A 15,457-nucleotide genomic window follows, 5' to 3' on the forward strand; every position below is an offset into this window, starting at 1 on the left:
TTCAGTGAAACAGTAAATAGGCAAATCAGTGACAATGTTAAAAGCTGTTTATTGAAAAAAAGAACAGTACACACATACACACTCACAGAGTATACACAATGTGTATACATATACACAGATTCAGAGTGTACGCAACTCTTGTACACAACACACGCACACACACAGGCTGGATGGAAAGTGTGCGGAGTGTCATGGTCGCCTTTTAGATGCTGATGTTTCTCCTTCCTCCTCAGCTTTACGTTTTGATCTCTACAACACACACACACACACAGGTTACGGAAGTACAGTGATTAACTGACAGGATTAGATTTTTCACAAGCAGCTGGTTTTGGAGTTTGTAAGAGATCAGAGTAAATCACTTCCCCATCTTAACACCATTGTCACAGATTAGACACACTGAAGCCAGGATTAACGGACCGACCCCGCTGTAGTTCGGATTTTACATTTACATTTATGGCATTTGTCAGATGCCCTTAACCAGAGCAACTTACGTTTATCTCATTTTATACAGCTCAGCAGTTTAGAGTTAATGGCGTTGCTCAAGGGCCCAGCAGTGGCAGCTTCCAATCGGTAGGCCAACGTTTTAATCACTGAACTACCACTAACAACACCTAACCTTCAACTTCCTGTTCTAGAACAAAATGTCTGTGTGTGTGTGTGTCTCACTCTCTGTGGTTCTTCAGGTCGTGATGGTCCCGGTTGTGGTAGTCCTGCATGTGATGGTCCAGGTTGACTTGGTTCGCTGGGCTGTGTTGGGTACATCAGACTAAACGCCCTCTGCTTCATCTCCTCATCCTAGTCAGACAGACAGATATCTGAGAAATGTGATGAAGTTAGACAGACAGACACATGATTATCTCTCTCTCTCTCTTACATTAAGCCACGGGTGCTGCAATGCCTCTGAAATACTCAGGCGTTTATTCGGATCCACAACCAGCAGCTTTTTCACCAGATCTTTAGCTAAAACAGAACAATAAAATAGACTCCACTATAATGCCACAAAATACAGTACAATAAAATGTAATACAATGGACTATAATAGAATATAAAATGATACTAGGGCAAAAATATTATGAATTTATTTATTATTATATATAAATTTTTATATATATATATATATATATATATATATATATATATATATATATATATATATAAAGAATATAGTATTGCTCAATATAAATTGTATACATTGTGTTCCTAAAGTATTCAGACCCCTTCAGTATTTGTACACTTTGTTGTGTTATAGATTTAATTTAAAATTTATCAATTTTTTTGCCCATTAATCAACACACAATAATCCATAATGACAAACCAAAAATAATTTTTAGAATTTATGCAAACATCAATCAACGATCAAAAACTGAAGGGTCTTGGTCAGGTAGGTGACCAAGAACCCAATGGGCATTCAAACAGTGCTTCGGAAGTCCTCTGCAGAGATGGGAGAATGTGCCGGAAGGAAAATCATCTCAGAAATACTCCAGAAATGAGTGAAGGATGAATGCACTCAAATTCAGAGAGGTCCTTAAAGAAGACCTGCTCATACCTCCACACGACCTCAGACTGGGCGAAGGTTCACTTTTCTGCATGACAACGACATGAAGCAGAAAGCCAAGACAACGCTGCAGTGGACTGTGTTAGCATGTTAGTGTGGCAACAGAGTGTGTTTTAGAGTGTGTTAGTGTGTTTTAAAGCGTGTGTTAGTGTGTTTTAAAGCGTGTGTTAGTGTTTACCTTGGGCAGAGACAGACTCCCACTGTGAGCGGATAAAGCAGTAATGCCCGCTGATGATCTGATCACGCACTGACATGGAGCTTGTCTCACTGTTAAATGGCGGATAACCTCCAAGACTGAGAGAGACAGATAGAGAGACAGAAAGACAGACAGACAGGAGAAAGAGAGATCATGTGTATTTTGATCATGAGTTCCTGTTTCCGTTTATCACTTTCTTTTGTTGTATTTTTCACTTTCCCTTCTGCCGCATTTTCATTTTGTCAAAGAACGTTTTTCGGAGACACCAAGTGGAGGTCATCCATGCCAGACCATTCTAAAAATAATCTCAACAAATCTTTGACTATGCTATGTTTAACATTCAACATGGCAAACATTCAGCATGTTCAGTGTGTTGAGTGCAGGATGTTTACTCATTCTTCCTCCATTGTTAGTAATAGCTTTATTTGTGCTAAGTGTATATTAGTTAGCTCTCTGACAGAGAAGATTGCAGCATTAGACCTCTAGAGATCCAGACTCTAGAGAGCGTTAGTGAGAGTGAGAGCAGCGTAGTTTCTGTAGGGGAAAGTCTGGATGCCTTAGGTGGAGTTAGCAATTCCCCAATGGGTGACGACATAATCGCAAAGCTAAAGTTAACGCTAAGGCTCACCCACAGGAGCACCACTCCTCTCCGCTTCACATGTCCAACAGGTTTGCTCTCCTCAGTGAAGCACCACTGGGAAACCTGAAAGAACTCTGGTTATAGAAGACTATTTTCAGGCGCGTGAAATTAGCTAGACCTTGAAGTGCACCAGCAGCACTATTTAGGTGTATACCGGGAGCCAGGGCACCGGACATAGCAGGTAATCTTAGGGTCTTAGGCAAGCACAGGTTTTCAAAGATAGTTTTTGATGTAGGACTAGTTAATCGGTGACAATCCAGAGCCAAGGCCAGGGAGCACACAAGCAGGCTAAACCGACCGTCTGCTAGCTGCACTGAGTTGTCACTTCGGTTCCAAAATATTGAGCTTATGTACCCACATATGTAGCCACAAAAAATAGGTCTACCGAGTAAATTCTGCTATTTATTCTTAACATACCCCCAGGCCCATATATCTGATGTCACCCAGATGAAGATTGATCCCGTTTGAGTCTGGTTCCTCTCAACTGTAAGGTTCCTCTTACAATTTATATCCTGAATTTATATATTTCTGTAAAGCTGCTTTGTGACAATGTCCATTGTTAAAAGCGCTATACAAATAAAATTGAATTGAAAGGAATATTTTCTGATTATTGTGGTGTTATTGTATCTCACATGACCAGCACTTGTTTAGTGTGTGTGTGTGTGTGTGTGTGTGTGTGTGTGTGTGTGTGTGTGTGTACCAGATGAACAACAGCACTCCGAGGCTCCAGCAGTCCACGGCTTGTGTGTATCCACCTGTGGCATCGGCAGTGAAGACTTCAGGAGCTAGAAATGTAGGAGTTCCACACAGAGTCTTCATCAGACTCGACTCCTCCAGAATCTTCGACTGGTTAAAGTCTGTAATCTAAAACACACGCACACACACACACACACACACACACACACACACACTAGTCATTTAGATAGGTAGAAGACAGTTGTGTATGTTGACAGGTCGCTGTGAACGAGTGTTCAGTCAGAATCAGTAAACCTTTGCTGTTTTAACTAAAAACCTGATGCATTAGTGAACCAGTGACCAAACTGATTTACTTGAATTAATGAATCATCACAAATTTTGCATCATTACTCTACACTGAGATTTGTCAACTCCAACTGCCATAACTACATTGAATCAGCATCATTACATCATACACTATATGGCCAAAAGTATGTGTAACCCTGACCATCACACTCATATGTGGTTATTCCCCCAAATGTTACCACAAAGTTAGAAGCACACAGTTGTATAGAATGTCTCTGTGTGCTGTAGCATTACAGTTTCCCTTCACGCTCCAACATCTAGTGGAAAGCTTCCCAGAAGAGTGGAGCTTATTATAACAGCAAACACAGGGGAATAAATCTGGAATGAGATGTTCAACAAACACGTATGGGTGTGATGGCTGGGGATGCAGATACTTTTGACCATATATTGCATCATTACATCACTTCCTGTGAGTGGGTGCAGAGTTTTTGAGTTGAGCAGACCTTGATGAGACACTCATCTTCATGGGAGGCGAGAAGCACGTTCTCCGGTTTAAGGTCACGGTGGATGATGCCATTCTCATGGAGATACTGATCATACACACACACACACACATTTATAAACTAAAAGGAAAAACTTAAATAAATATTGATATAAACATACAAGTGTGCAGGGTCCAGGTTCCACTTTGTCTTTCTCACTTTTATCTTCATCAGTCTGTGTGTGTCTGTTCATAAGTCTGTCTCTGTCTGTCTGTCTGTCTCTCTTTTTCAGTCTGCATCTCTGTCCTTCTTTCTCTTTCACTGTCTGTCTGTCTCTCTGTCCGTCTGACCCTCTTGTCTGTCTCGCCATCGCTCCACCTCTACAGGTTGGGTCTCTAAATAAAAATTCTAAATAAACTCTGCTGAAATGGAACTGAGGAAACAGTGACGTCAGAGGCAAGAGTCAGTTCACCGTCATAACCATTCAGCCACTCATTACTGGAAGAACACTAGCAAGGGCACTTCTACACACAGAGTGTGTTTGGGACACAGCTGCAGTCTCACCTGCACAGCCTTCAGCATCTGAAAGAAGTAAAGCTTCGCGATTCTCTCCTTTAACCGCTTCTGAGCTTTAATCCTGCTGAAGAGTTCACCACCCTCAACACTGACACACACACACACACACTTAGTGACACATCACTTTAAATGAAAAAACAAACAAACAAAAGAAAAAACTATACAGCAGTTTCTCGGTATGATGTGCTTGATGTCCACGATCACCTGGGTACAACAGTTATATTTCTTTCTCCATTTATATATAAAACCATTTTTTTTTCACCTCACGCCTTCTCTTTCTCTTTTCAGTTCACTCCTAATTCGTCTTTTCTGTAATTTGGCTCCAGATTTTGACCTTTCAGGTGTTGTTACGCTGGTAAGCAATATTTATTTTTACTGGCATTGACGTGACTCAAAATAACTTCTACCTCAGAGAAAGTCTGTTTCAGCTGTGTGAGCTTAGCCTTTTATGGAGTTTGTGCGAGTCACTAAATGCAAATGAGCTGTGCTGTGCTGTGCCTGGGAAATTACAGATGACTGGCATTCAACAACATACAGCAAATCTAGGTTTCTGAAATGGGTTAGGGTTAGTAAATCTGTAAATCTGGTGGAAATTTTAGTTCAGTTTGGCTTACACAAATATTTACACTCAACTTTACTAAAAGATAAATTAGGCTTATTGTGAGCAATAACATAATGTGTGTAATAATGTAGTGTGAGTAATAATGTAATAACTTCACTTCACTTCACTTCACTTATCTGATTTTGGTAAGAATGCATAGCAACAATTGCTAAATAGTGATTGGCGAGCCAACCAAAGGAGGCAGGGCTTAGAACTGATGAATAAACACTAATACTCACTACTCTAAGACGATGTAGTAGGAATCCTGCGTCTGATAGAAATCTTCTGTTCGGATTAAACACGGCTGTGCAGAGAAATAAAATAAAACTAGTTAATATAAATATTATTCAGTGTTTATTACATCATTGCACTGAATCATCATCGTAAAGATCTCACATGATCAATTTTCTTCAGGATCTCAATCTCTCGCTCTGCGTTACGCGTCACTGTCTGCAGAGGAAATGACATAAAACATCTCAACCAATCAGATTCACTCAACAATAAAAATAAATCTGTATGATAATGAGCTGATGATTCATGGTCAGTTCTTGTTGCTTACGCCAACAGAGGGGAAATCGTTCTTGTTGATGGTTTTTAACGCCACTTTTTTACACGTCTCTCTCTCAATGGCCAGTTTTACTTCCCCACACACACCACTGTAAACACACCGACAGACACACACACAGAGAAGCGCGCACACAGAGAAGCGCGCACACAGAGAAGCGCGCACACAGAGAAGCGCACACAGAGAAGCGCACACAGAGAAGCGCACACACACACCCTCAAATCAATTTGTACAGTTTAACCTTCTTTAACAACACACTGTGATAAACACATCTGACTGATCTCCAGGTTAATAGAATTTTCCTCAAACTAAAACCTGAAAATCAACAATGGGTGTTTAGACTAAACCTTTCTTAACCTTTAACTCTTCTAACCCCTTACTGCTAAATTCTAACCCCTAATCGCTAACTTCTAACCCTTTACTGCTAAAATTCACCCTCTCACTTCTACTTACTTAACCCTTCTTGATGTGTGAGTGCACTTACGAGCCAATCTTGCGTGTGACGTGGTATTTTTCTCTGAATTCTTTAGGGAAGTTCGGCTGATCGTCCTCCGTCATGTCAACAAACATAAACACTGAGGAACACACACACAGGTCCATAAATATTTGGACATTGACAAAGTTATTTGCTATTATAGCTGTTTACTCCAGTATATTGGAGTTAAAATTAAAAAAACTGTATATGTAGCTCAAAGTGCAGACTTTCATCTTTTTATATGTGGTACACTAGGTTCGTGATAACGTGTGTAACATGCCATTGTCCTATCGTGCCCTAACTATCACTGATAGGATACACAATAGGCAAAAAAAAAAAATACAAGACACTTATTTCTGTCAATCTTAAAGCTGCAGAGATCATGTTTTCCAACAGCCATTTAAATCATCTGACTTGATAGCCATCGTGATAGTTGGAAAACTATGGGTTAGGGTTAGGGTTAGGGTTCCTGATACTATCAGTCATCCCAAGCTTATGGTCGTCGTCCCCCCCCCCCCCCCCCAGGGCTTTCTTTCTTTTTAAGAATGTACCGAATTACTTTTGGTCCTTTAAAAAAAAGGGGGACCACAATGTCCTATAATTCCAACACCATTCACCTGGTGAATTTGGATGTAAATACCATCAAATTAAAGCTGAATGTCTGCACTTTATTATTTATTATTTAATAACAATTATTTAATTTCAACTCCAATATACTGTGGTAAACAACTAAAATAACAATAACTTTGTCAATGTCCAAATATTTATGGACCTGACAGTATATGTGTGTGTGTGCATATTTTATTACCTTTGTGTTTGGGGTCTGCAAGTGACACCACAGAGTTGTTGTTTAATGGACATCGTTTTCCTTTTCCAACCTCAGTGTCATCGACCCATGTACCGTTTCCACTCAGATCCTCCAGATATACCACACTCTCATCCTGCACGCACACACACACACACACACACACACACAGGGTGTATCTCCTTCAGTAGGACTGACACAGAGAGTTAACAGCCCTTTCACTGGAGCTTTGAAGCAGTGGCCGTATCTCCTTTGTATTGAAACACAGAGGCCACATCCTTTCTTTACTCACCCTGAAGATCCTGAAGTGTCTCTTGCTGTAGGTTCTGTAGCGTGGTGATCCCAGAACAATCGGGTCATTAAAACAATATTCATTACGACTGTCCCGCCCGAAGGAGTACTGATTCTCCACACAGTCTTTGTTTGGACACACACACAAACACACACACACACACAAACACATGCTATTAGAATAAATGTAATTTGCTGCCTAGTATAGATAGATAGATAGATAGATAGATAGATGACTTTATTCACCCCAGAGAAAAATTCACCTATAATAAACAAAGAAGCCTCTTCAGCAAAGATACAACTCTCTTATCTCAATTAATTACACTTTTATCAAAATATCTCTATCAGCTTCAGACATGTGGATGTTGGTTTGTATGCAGAATAACAACTACTGTCAGTTATAAGTCCTATATTTGGGTAAATCTGAAGGACTGTGTCCCATTTACATAATGAGAATAAAACATGAAGGATTAATAAACAGGATGGATGAGTTGTCGATTGATACAGTATCACAGTATTATTATAAAACAATTAAAAAATTGTTGCCAGTCCCCTTGTTTGAAACCTTTTTGGCCATTTTAAGGGCTGTTCTAAAGTTTGAGCTAAGAATTGAGCTAACATCACTAAAGAGTTCATGACCACAAATTACCCAGAAGGCCTTGCTGCATGAATCCAATGTAATTTCCTTTTTTAATTAGCTGTGAGCAGTGATGTGCACTACAGAGTCATTAGGAGAGTGCAGGACTGCAGTACACACTGAGAGCTTGTATGTGTACACCGACTGAACCCCAGACCTCCTCGACATCCCAACATCAGCACCTGACCTCACTAATGCTCTTGTAGCTGAATGAACACAAATCCCCATAGCCATTATGTCATTCATGAGGGAGGACATATATAAACAATTAACAAATAAAGCCATATGTAAATAGACAAATGAAAACCAACCAACCAAACAAACACCCCCCCAAAAAACAAACAAACAAACAAACAAAAAAACAGAAGATAAGAAAATATAAGGGAGGGGAAATTAATACAATGAACATATTGGGAAACAGTGGGAAAAAAATTGGGAAACAGTTAATAACACCAACAGTAGAGAATATACAGTCATTGGAAAAAGAAAGAAAGTACACCATCTTTCAATTCTATGTTTTTATTTATCGGGGACTAAATAACCACTAGGTTTAATTAGGTTGGTATGATCCTCACCAACTTCTATACACAAACAAATAACCTCAAGTGACAACAAAAAAACACAACAGATTTCAATATGTAATCATTTTCCCCAAAATGTAAACCAACATTCAGAAACCAGGTTGGAAAAAATGTTAGAAATTAGAATTCAGTAACGTAACCTTTAGCAACAATAACTTGAAGTAAACGTTTTCTGTAGGACCAGATTCCTCAATAACCCTACATCTTAAACATCATCTGTCCAGTGTAGTGTACTCAGTGGATAATTTTGCATTGTACAAGATGTAGATTACTGCTAGTGGTCATGTGGAAATTGTTCTTACATACTTGAATCCAGAAATCAGCATTGGGAGTGACTGACAGATCTCCCTCCCATCGTCTAATCAGTAGGGTTACTGATGAATCTGGTTTAGATATTATTCTGTATATTTTGCACAACAGGGATCTTAGTTGATGCACACGAAAAACTGCTGCCAATGCTGTATTTCTCCGAAAGTTGTGAAAGTGACACTGGGGTGTTATTGTGGAATATATGTTTCAGATGTGGGGCGTATCACTGAGAATAAGGAATTGTATTCTACCAGTGAGAGATATAGAGTAGTTTATCAACCATTGGAGATTGTTGCTTATTGTTTTGAAGAGGGGATTGTAATTTAGATTGAGTAACTCTGAAAGCTGGGGGAGATCTTGATGCCTAGATATGTGATATGACTAGTGTCATGATTAGTATTAGTGTTATGATTAATGATAATGTTTCGACTGATGTGTCATATTTGCTCTTATTTATTAGTAGGATACTGGATTTGGACCAATTAATAGATTAGTATGAGATTTTGGAGTAATTTTCAATACTTTGAACAACTTCTTTTATTGAGAAGGAGGATGGATTTTGTTAAAAAAAAGAAAAAAGTATGATGTCTGCATATGGACTGATTTTGTGGTGTTTATTTGATGTGTATAATCACTATAAGGACGTAATTGAAGATAACAAAAATAATCCTAGTTTCTTATTTAATACTGTAGCAAAATTAACTAGAAATAAGACCATAATAGAAACACGCACACAATCATTATATAGCAGTGGTGACTTCATGAATTTTTTCAATGGTAAAATTGAAAATATCAGGCAAAAAATTCAGACTATTAATTTAAAACCGGACAGTTTTATAACTAACTCTGTAGATCATAATATAATAATATCAGATCAACACTTACAATGTTTTACTCCCCTTGAAGAGACTGAACGAATTTCACTAATTTCATCATCAACCTGTATACTAGATCCTTTACCTACATGTTTCCTCAAACAGATAATTCCTGAAACAATCAAACCTCTTTTAAAGATAATCAATTCTTCCCTTAGCATTGGCTATGTACCTAAATCTTTAAAATTAGCAGTTATCAAGCCCCTGATTAAAAAACCTGACCTTGATCCCTGTCAGCTGTCTAACTATAGACCAATATCAAACCTCCCCTTTATCTCCAAGGTCCTAGAAAAGGTTGTAGCACAGCAGCTATGCTCATACTTACATAGGAATAACATTCATGAAATGTATCAGTCAGGATTTAGGCCTCATCATAGCACAGAGACAGCACTGGTAAAAGTGGTAAATGACCTACTACTGGCCTCTGATCAGGGTTGTGTCTCCTTGCTGGTGCTGCTTGACCTTAGTCAAGACTAGAAAATGTAGTAGGCATTAAGGGAACGGCCCTTTCCTGGCTCAGGTCTTATTTGACTGATCGTTATCAGTTTTTAAACGTAAATGGTGACTTCTCTTCTCATACTAAGGTAAAGTTTGGTGTCCCACAAGGCTCTGTTTTAGGCCCACTGCTCTTTGCTTTATATATGCTACCTCTGGGCAAAATTATTCGTAAATATGGTATTAGCTTCCACTGTTATGACACAAGTTTCAGCAAAGCCAGATGACAGACACCAGCTTAATAAAGTTGAGGAATGTGTAAAGGACATTAGAAACTGGATGCTTATTAACTTTCTCTTACTTAAATCTGACAAGATAGAAGTACTTGTACTAGGACCACATGCAGCTAGAAGTAAGCTTTCTGATTACATAATAACTCTGTATGGCCTTTCTGTTTCATCATGTGCAGCAGTAAAAGACCTTGGTGTGATTATCGACTCTAGTCTTTCTTTTGAACTCATGTAGATAATATAACTAGGATTGCTTTCTTTCATCTCAGAAATATTGCTAAAATAAGAAATATATTGTCACTACACGATGCACAAAAACTAGTTCATGCTTTTGTTACCTCTAGGTTGGATTATTGTAATGCCTTACTGTCTGGATGTTCCAGTAGATGCATAAACAAGCTCCAGTTAGTCCAGAATGCAGCAGCGAGAGTCCTTACTAGAACCAGAAGATATGACCACATCACCCCTATCTTATCCACACTGCATTGGCTCCCAATCAAATTTCGTATTGATTATAAAATACTACTATTGACCTATAAAGCACTAAATGGTCTCGCGCCACAGTACCTGAGCGAACTTTTGGTCTTTTATGATCCGTCACGCCTACTCAGATCAAAAGGTGCAGGCTATTTGTTGGTACCTCGAATAGTGCGGGCTACAGCTGGGGGTAGAGCTTTCTCTTACAAAGCCCCACAGTTATGGAACAGCCTTCCACTTAGTGTTCGGGGCTCAGACACAGTCTCAGTGTTTAAGTCTCGGCTGAAAACATATTTGTTTAGTCAAGCCTTTAGTGAATAGTTTTCTTAGGTACAGGAGCAGATCTGGAGGGTTCACAGGCATAGAGTGTTGTGGTGAACTGGGATATTTGGATGCTGTCGCTCCCCCACTCTCACACGTTCACTCAGGTTTGTCGACGGTGGAGTGGCTGCTGCTTTATGTCCCAGGGTGCCCTCATGTCTGTGTTAGCTTCTGGCTCTCCCTTTTAGTTATGCTGTCATAGCTAGTCTTGCCGGAGTCCCTGCTTGCACTCTGCATGCAAAGTACATCATGCTTAACCATTAGAGGACAAAAGCTCACCTAACAATCTCTTCCTTTCTCTTCTCTCTCTCCCTCACTCTCTGTCGAGCTACACATGCTACTTCTGAGATGCCAGTGATCCTGACCCCTTCTGCTCCTCCTCGCTGCCTGACCCATCCTGATGCCCTACTTCTGGTTGGAGTTCTCATCGGTTAAGTTTGCTCGCTGCTGCTGGGGCCCCGCATAGACTGCCTGAAGAACTGTTTGGATTGCTGGGGATGGTGCCACCTGGGGGCTGTGGAGATGGCTTGGGGATCACATATGGCGAGCTGTACTGTAATGGCTTGGGACTGCGATTGCTGTAGTGGCTTTGGGGCTGCAGTTGCCACGAGCAGCTTCGTACTCAGGACTCCATCAGTGGACAGTGGATAGATTTTAACCAGCCGGACTTCTTGCAAAAACTGTGATGAATTTATTGGTTGCACAATTGCACTATTTGTCCTTATAGTACACAATAATAGAAGGGATTTATTTATAATCGCACTATCCGTTGCACCCAGATGAGGATGAGTTCCCTTTTGAGCCTGGTTCCTCTCAAGGTTTCTTCCTCATATCATCTCAGGGAGATTTTCCTCACCACCGTCACCTCTGACTCGCTCATTAGGGATAAATTCACAGTGATAAATTCAAATGTTTACAATATATTTTTGTGAATCCATTTATTTCTCTAAAGCTGCTTTGTGACAATGTCCATTGTTAAAAGCGCTATACAAATAAAATTGAATTGAATTGAAGAGGAGACTGAAAGGAGAAACCCCCCAAAACTAACAACAACTGAAAAAAGCTGCGCTACAAAGCATCACAAAAGAACAATGCAACAGTTTGGTGATGTCAGTGGGTCATTGGCATGAGGCTGTTATTACAACCAATTATTAAGTATTATTTACTTTAAGACTATCTGTTCCAATAACTTTGCTCATCTAAAAATTGGATGTTTTGCCACCAAAGGTGCCATGTTCTAAGTTATTTAACACTTCTAGATGTAAATATCAGGAAATGAAAGCTGAAATTCTGATCTATTATCTCATTCATCTTTTGATCGCAAATCCAATTGTCTTCAGTGTATAAGAAAAACAAAAGCATTGGACATGCTGTTCCAATACTTTCGGAGGAAACTGTATGTAGGTGAATGTGTAGCATATGTAGTGTGTGCAGTGTAACTTACTGAGCATGTTAAAGCCTCTGATTAACGGCACTATTCTGCCCCAGCATTTGGGTTCAGGTTCTTCAGTCTCCTCAGGTATAGATGACAGCTCGGTGATGGGGACAGTGTCCACTGAGCTCAACGTCCCTGAGCCAGAAGACGATGACTGGCTGGATGAAGCCGGACCAGACGATGAGCTGGAGCTGGGCTGAGATTGAGTCTGAGATTGAGTCTGAGAGTGTGTCTGGGAGTGTGTCTGAGAGTGTGTCTGGGAGTGTGTCTGAGAGTGTGTCTGAGAGTGTGTCTGAGAGTGTGTCTGTTTGCTTGGTCCTGGTTCGTCAGACATGCTAACCCTCTGCCTATAATATAAACAAAATATAAACATAATCATAACATGTTAATTTTACAACATACTAGCAACAACACTAACATGAGAATATAATAATAAAAGACAATACTAGCATTCCCATTAGCACATTAAGATGTCATTTAAATTGCTGGTAATGTGAGGGCAACAGTGATAGCAAAAGATAGTGAGGGGACAGGTGTTAGTACAAGGTTTTTAGTGTAATACACATAATATATTAAATAATTCACAATAAATGCTGAAGTGCCCCGGGCAGAATTTCATTCTGACACCCCTGGTTAGCTGTATATAGACTAAACAAACAAACAAATAAAAAATAATAGTAAAAAATAAAAATGAAAAAATGAGATGTCTGCAGGAACACTATCCCTCGGTCCTTGTGGACGGCTGTGCAGAAATGAAAAATTCACCCAGAACACACACCAGGGAACCTACAGTTTTTCATTATGATAAATATATAATATTTCACTGGAAAGAGACTGTAAAAGAACATTTGAGCTGCATCCCCAGTAAAGAGAATAAACCCGGCCCTGCATCATACCCTAGTCTTACATCACACGGTATCACCTGGTGTCAGCATCAGTACATCCCTAAACACAACACTGCACTAATCGGAATAATCATGATCATATTAATAATTATAATAATGATAATTAACATTCAGTAATGATGTCAGGGTTGCTGCAAGGTGCTCATTGGTTGTACGATGAAAACTTGTCAGAAAGAAAGTGGGCGGGGCCAGTTGTGTCTATTTGTGTGATGGTGTGAAACAAAAGTCCGATATTTGTTATATATTACAATAATAATAATAATAATAATAATAATAATAATAATTACGATTGTTATTATTATTATTTCCGAAGATTGTTAGTGGAACAAGGAAATAAGCATAAACTAATTTTAATAACTATTATTAAATGTGAAACTTACCGGTAATTAGTGCTAAAGTGACCAGACACAGTATAAAATGTAAAATCTTAAACTTCAGAACAGAAACCGGAAGTTAATCTGAAATAAACGCTGTCTTACTCCACTGTGTTACTGAAGCTCAGGAGGAAAACGCACGCGACAAAAAAAACTAAGTAAAACACAGCACGTGCACTCGTGTTCCGTTACTCACGCGCGGATGTTTATGATGAACGGGCATTCCGTGTTTTATTGTGCAGGATTACCGGGAGCCCCAGCGCGCGCTACAGCCTCTCCACATGGACGAAATTGCCGGGAAGCGCGGGCACGTCCGCGAACTGTCCTGCAGCCAATCAGATGAAGCCAAGCAGGAATGCTGGGAAATGTAGTTGTAATTCATTCAGATTCCCGGTTCGACGAAGTCACCGACGTGTTTGAGGTGAATAATTGAATTACCGGCTCTCGTGCTCAAGTTTATGTTCACTACTTCATGAGACTGGGTTTGTACCGTCATGTCACATATCTTTATGTTGTTTATTTACAGTTTTTTTTAAATGTTATAAGAGTCACATGCACCAATCAATCACATCCGGGCTATCTGTCTATCTGTCTTTCTGGATAACTACAACACAAACCTCAGAGTCTGTCGGTGCATTGTCAGGGCATTTGCTCGAATAAGTGTTACTGTTAAATACCGAAGAGAGAAAGAAATGGGGAAAGAAAGAGTGGATGTGTGAGAGATGAACAGATTTAGAGGAGAATGCTTACACCGCCCTCTAGTGGCGGAAACAGGCACTGACTCTGTCCTGCAGCCTCAGTTTGTCTAACAGACTTTAGGACATGAGCAACACAGAAACAGAAGAATGCAGTATCTCTGAAGAAGTCCTTTGTTAAAAACACTAAATAAATATAATAAATCGTTAAATCACAAGAAATTTTGCACGTGGGATTAAAGCAAGAAGAATTCTATTTAATGGAGTGTGTATCATGTTTTGTGTGTGTGTGTGTGTGTGTGTGTGTTTGGTGTACTTTTGATATTCTACTGAGCCATGATTATTATGGGGTATGTAATGTTTCCACTTAGTTGCACTGTTTAAAATCACAACCCACATTTATCAAAGTTATTCTAATTTTTTTTTTTTTCTTTTTTTTTTTTTTAGATATTCTGCTTATCCTGCTTGGCTGCTCACATGAATGTAATGAGTTTATTACCAACCTCAATAACTCAAAAACGCATTTACTATAAATTATGGCAATCTAAATCAAATCACAATCTTAAAAAATGTGTTATGTGAGTGTAAAATACAGGAATAAAAACTCAGTGGTGTCAATAAATAACCAAGATGTTATTATATACATTTAAAAATGAGCCTAATATTTGTTTCAGTTTTAGGTTTCAATTTTGTTTTTATAACAAGTAGAACTCAATGGGGATGCCTCCCCTGCTAAAAAGTCTAACCCTTCCTACTACTAATTTGAATTTTATGCCTTAAATACCCTTAAAATAAACTTCAAACAGGAAGGAAGCTATTGAAGAAAAATATTTCAGGCATTTAACCTTGGTGTGACCTTGACCTTGTTTAGAACTATTCCAAAATCTAATTAGTTTACTATGATAATTTTATATAAATCCTACACAGTGTTAAGTGACAAAAATGCTGCATAATGC

General features: G+C 39.1%; 1 protein-coding gene across 4 annotated transcripts; it reads right to left on the bottom strand.

The window, feature by feature from the left end:
- Positions 1 to 29: 29 nt before the first annotated feature.
- Positions 30 to 14,157, bottom strand: chek2 (checkpoint kinase 2). Of its 4 annotated transcripts, none has more exons than XM_026911554.3 (15): positions 14,055 to 14,157; positions 12,537 to 12,874; positions 7,169 to 7,293; positions 6,880 to 7,012; positions 6,081 to 6,171; positions 5,591 to 5,687; positions 5,428 to 5,481; positions 5,271 to 5,335; positions 4,419 to 4,518; positions 3,876 to 3,962; positions 3,092 to 3,255; positions 1,734 to 1,849; positions 875 to 960; positions 667 to 795; positions 30 to 249 (listed from the first exon to the last, which is right to left on the bottom strand). In XM_026911554.3, exons 1-15 carry the CDS (start codon positions 14,087 to 14,089, stop codon positions 190 to 192), a joined length of 1,680 nt encoding a protein of 559 aa, XP_026767355.3. In that variant the 5' UTR covers positions 14,090 to 14,157; the 3' UTR covers positions 30 to 189. The 4 variants fall into 4 exon arrangements, with proteins under 4 accessions (XP_026767355.3, XP_026767356.3, XP_026767357.3 ...); XM_026911555.3 differs by having other exon boundaries at positions 14,003 to 14,131; XM_026911556.3 differs by having other exon boundaries at positions 13,813 to 14,110.
- Between the last annotated feature and the right edge of the window lie 1,300 nt (positions 14,158 to 15,457).

This window comes from Pangasianodon hypophthalmus, chromosome 24 (assembly GCF_027358585.1).
Source record: "Pangasianodon hypophthalmus isolate fPanHyp1 chromosome 24, fPanHyp1.pri, whole genome shotgun sequence".
NCBI classification, from domain to species: Eukaryota; Metazoa; Chordata; class Actinopteri; order Siluriformes; family Pangasiidae; genus Pangasianodon; species Pangasianodon hypophthalmus.

What these genes read in the sequence shown, in the direction of transcription:
- chek2 (XM_026911554.3), bottom strand. Translation starts at nt 14,089, where the DNA reads ATGTGGAGAGGCTGTAGCGCGCGCTGGGGCTCCCG. An exon ending in ACGATTTCCCCTCTGTTGGC is followed by an intron (nt 5,482 to 5,590) that starts GTAAGCAACAAG and finishes TTTCCTCTGCAG; the next exon opens with ACAGTGACGCGTAACGCAGA. An exon ending in TGCAGCACCCGTGGCTTAAT is followed by an intron (nt 796 to 874) that starts GTAAGAGAGAGA and finishes CTGTCTGACTAG; the next exon opens with GATGAGGAGATGAAGCAGAG.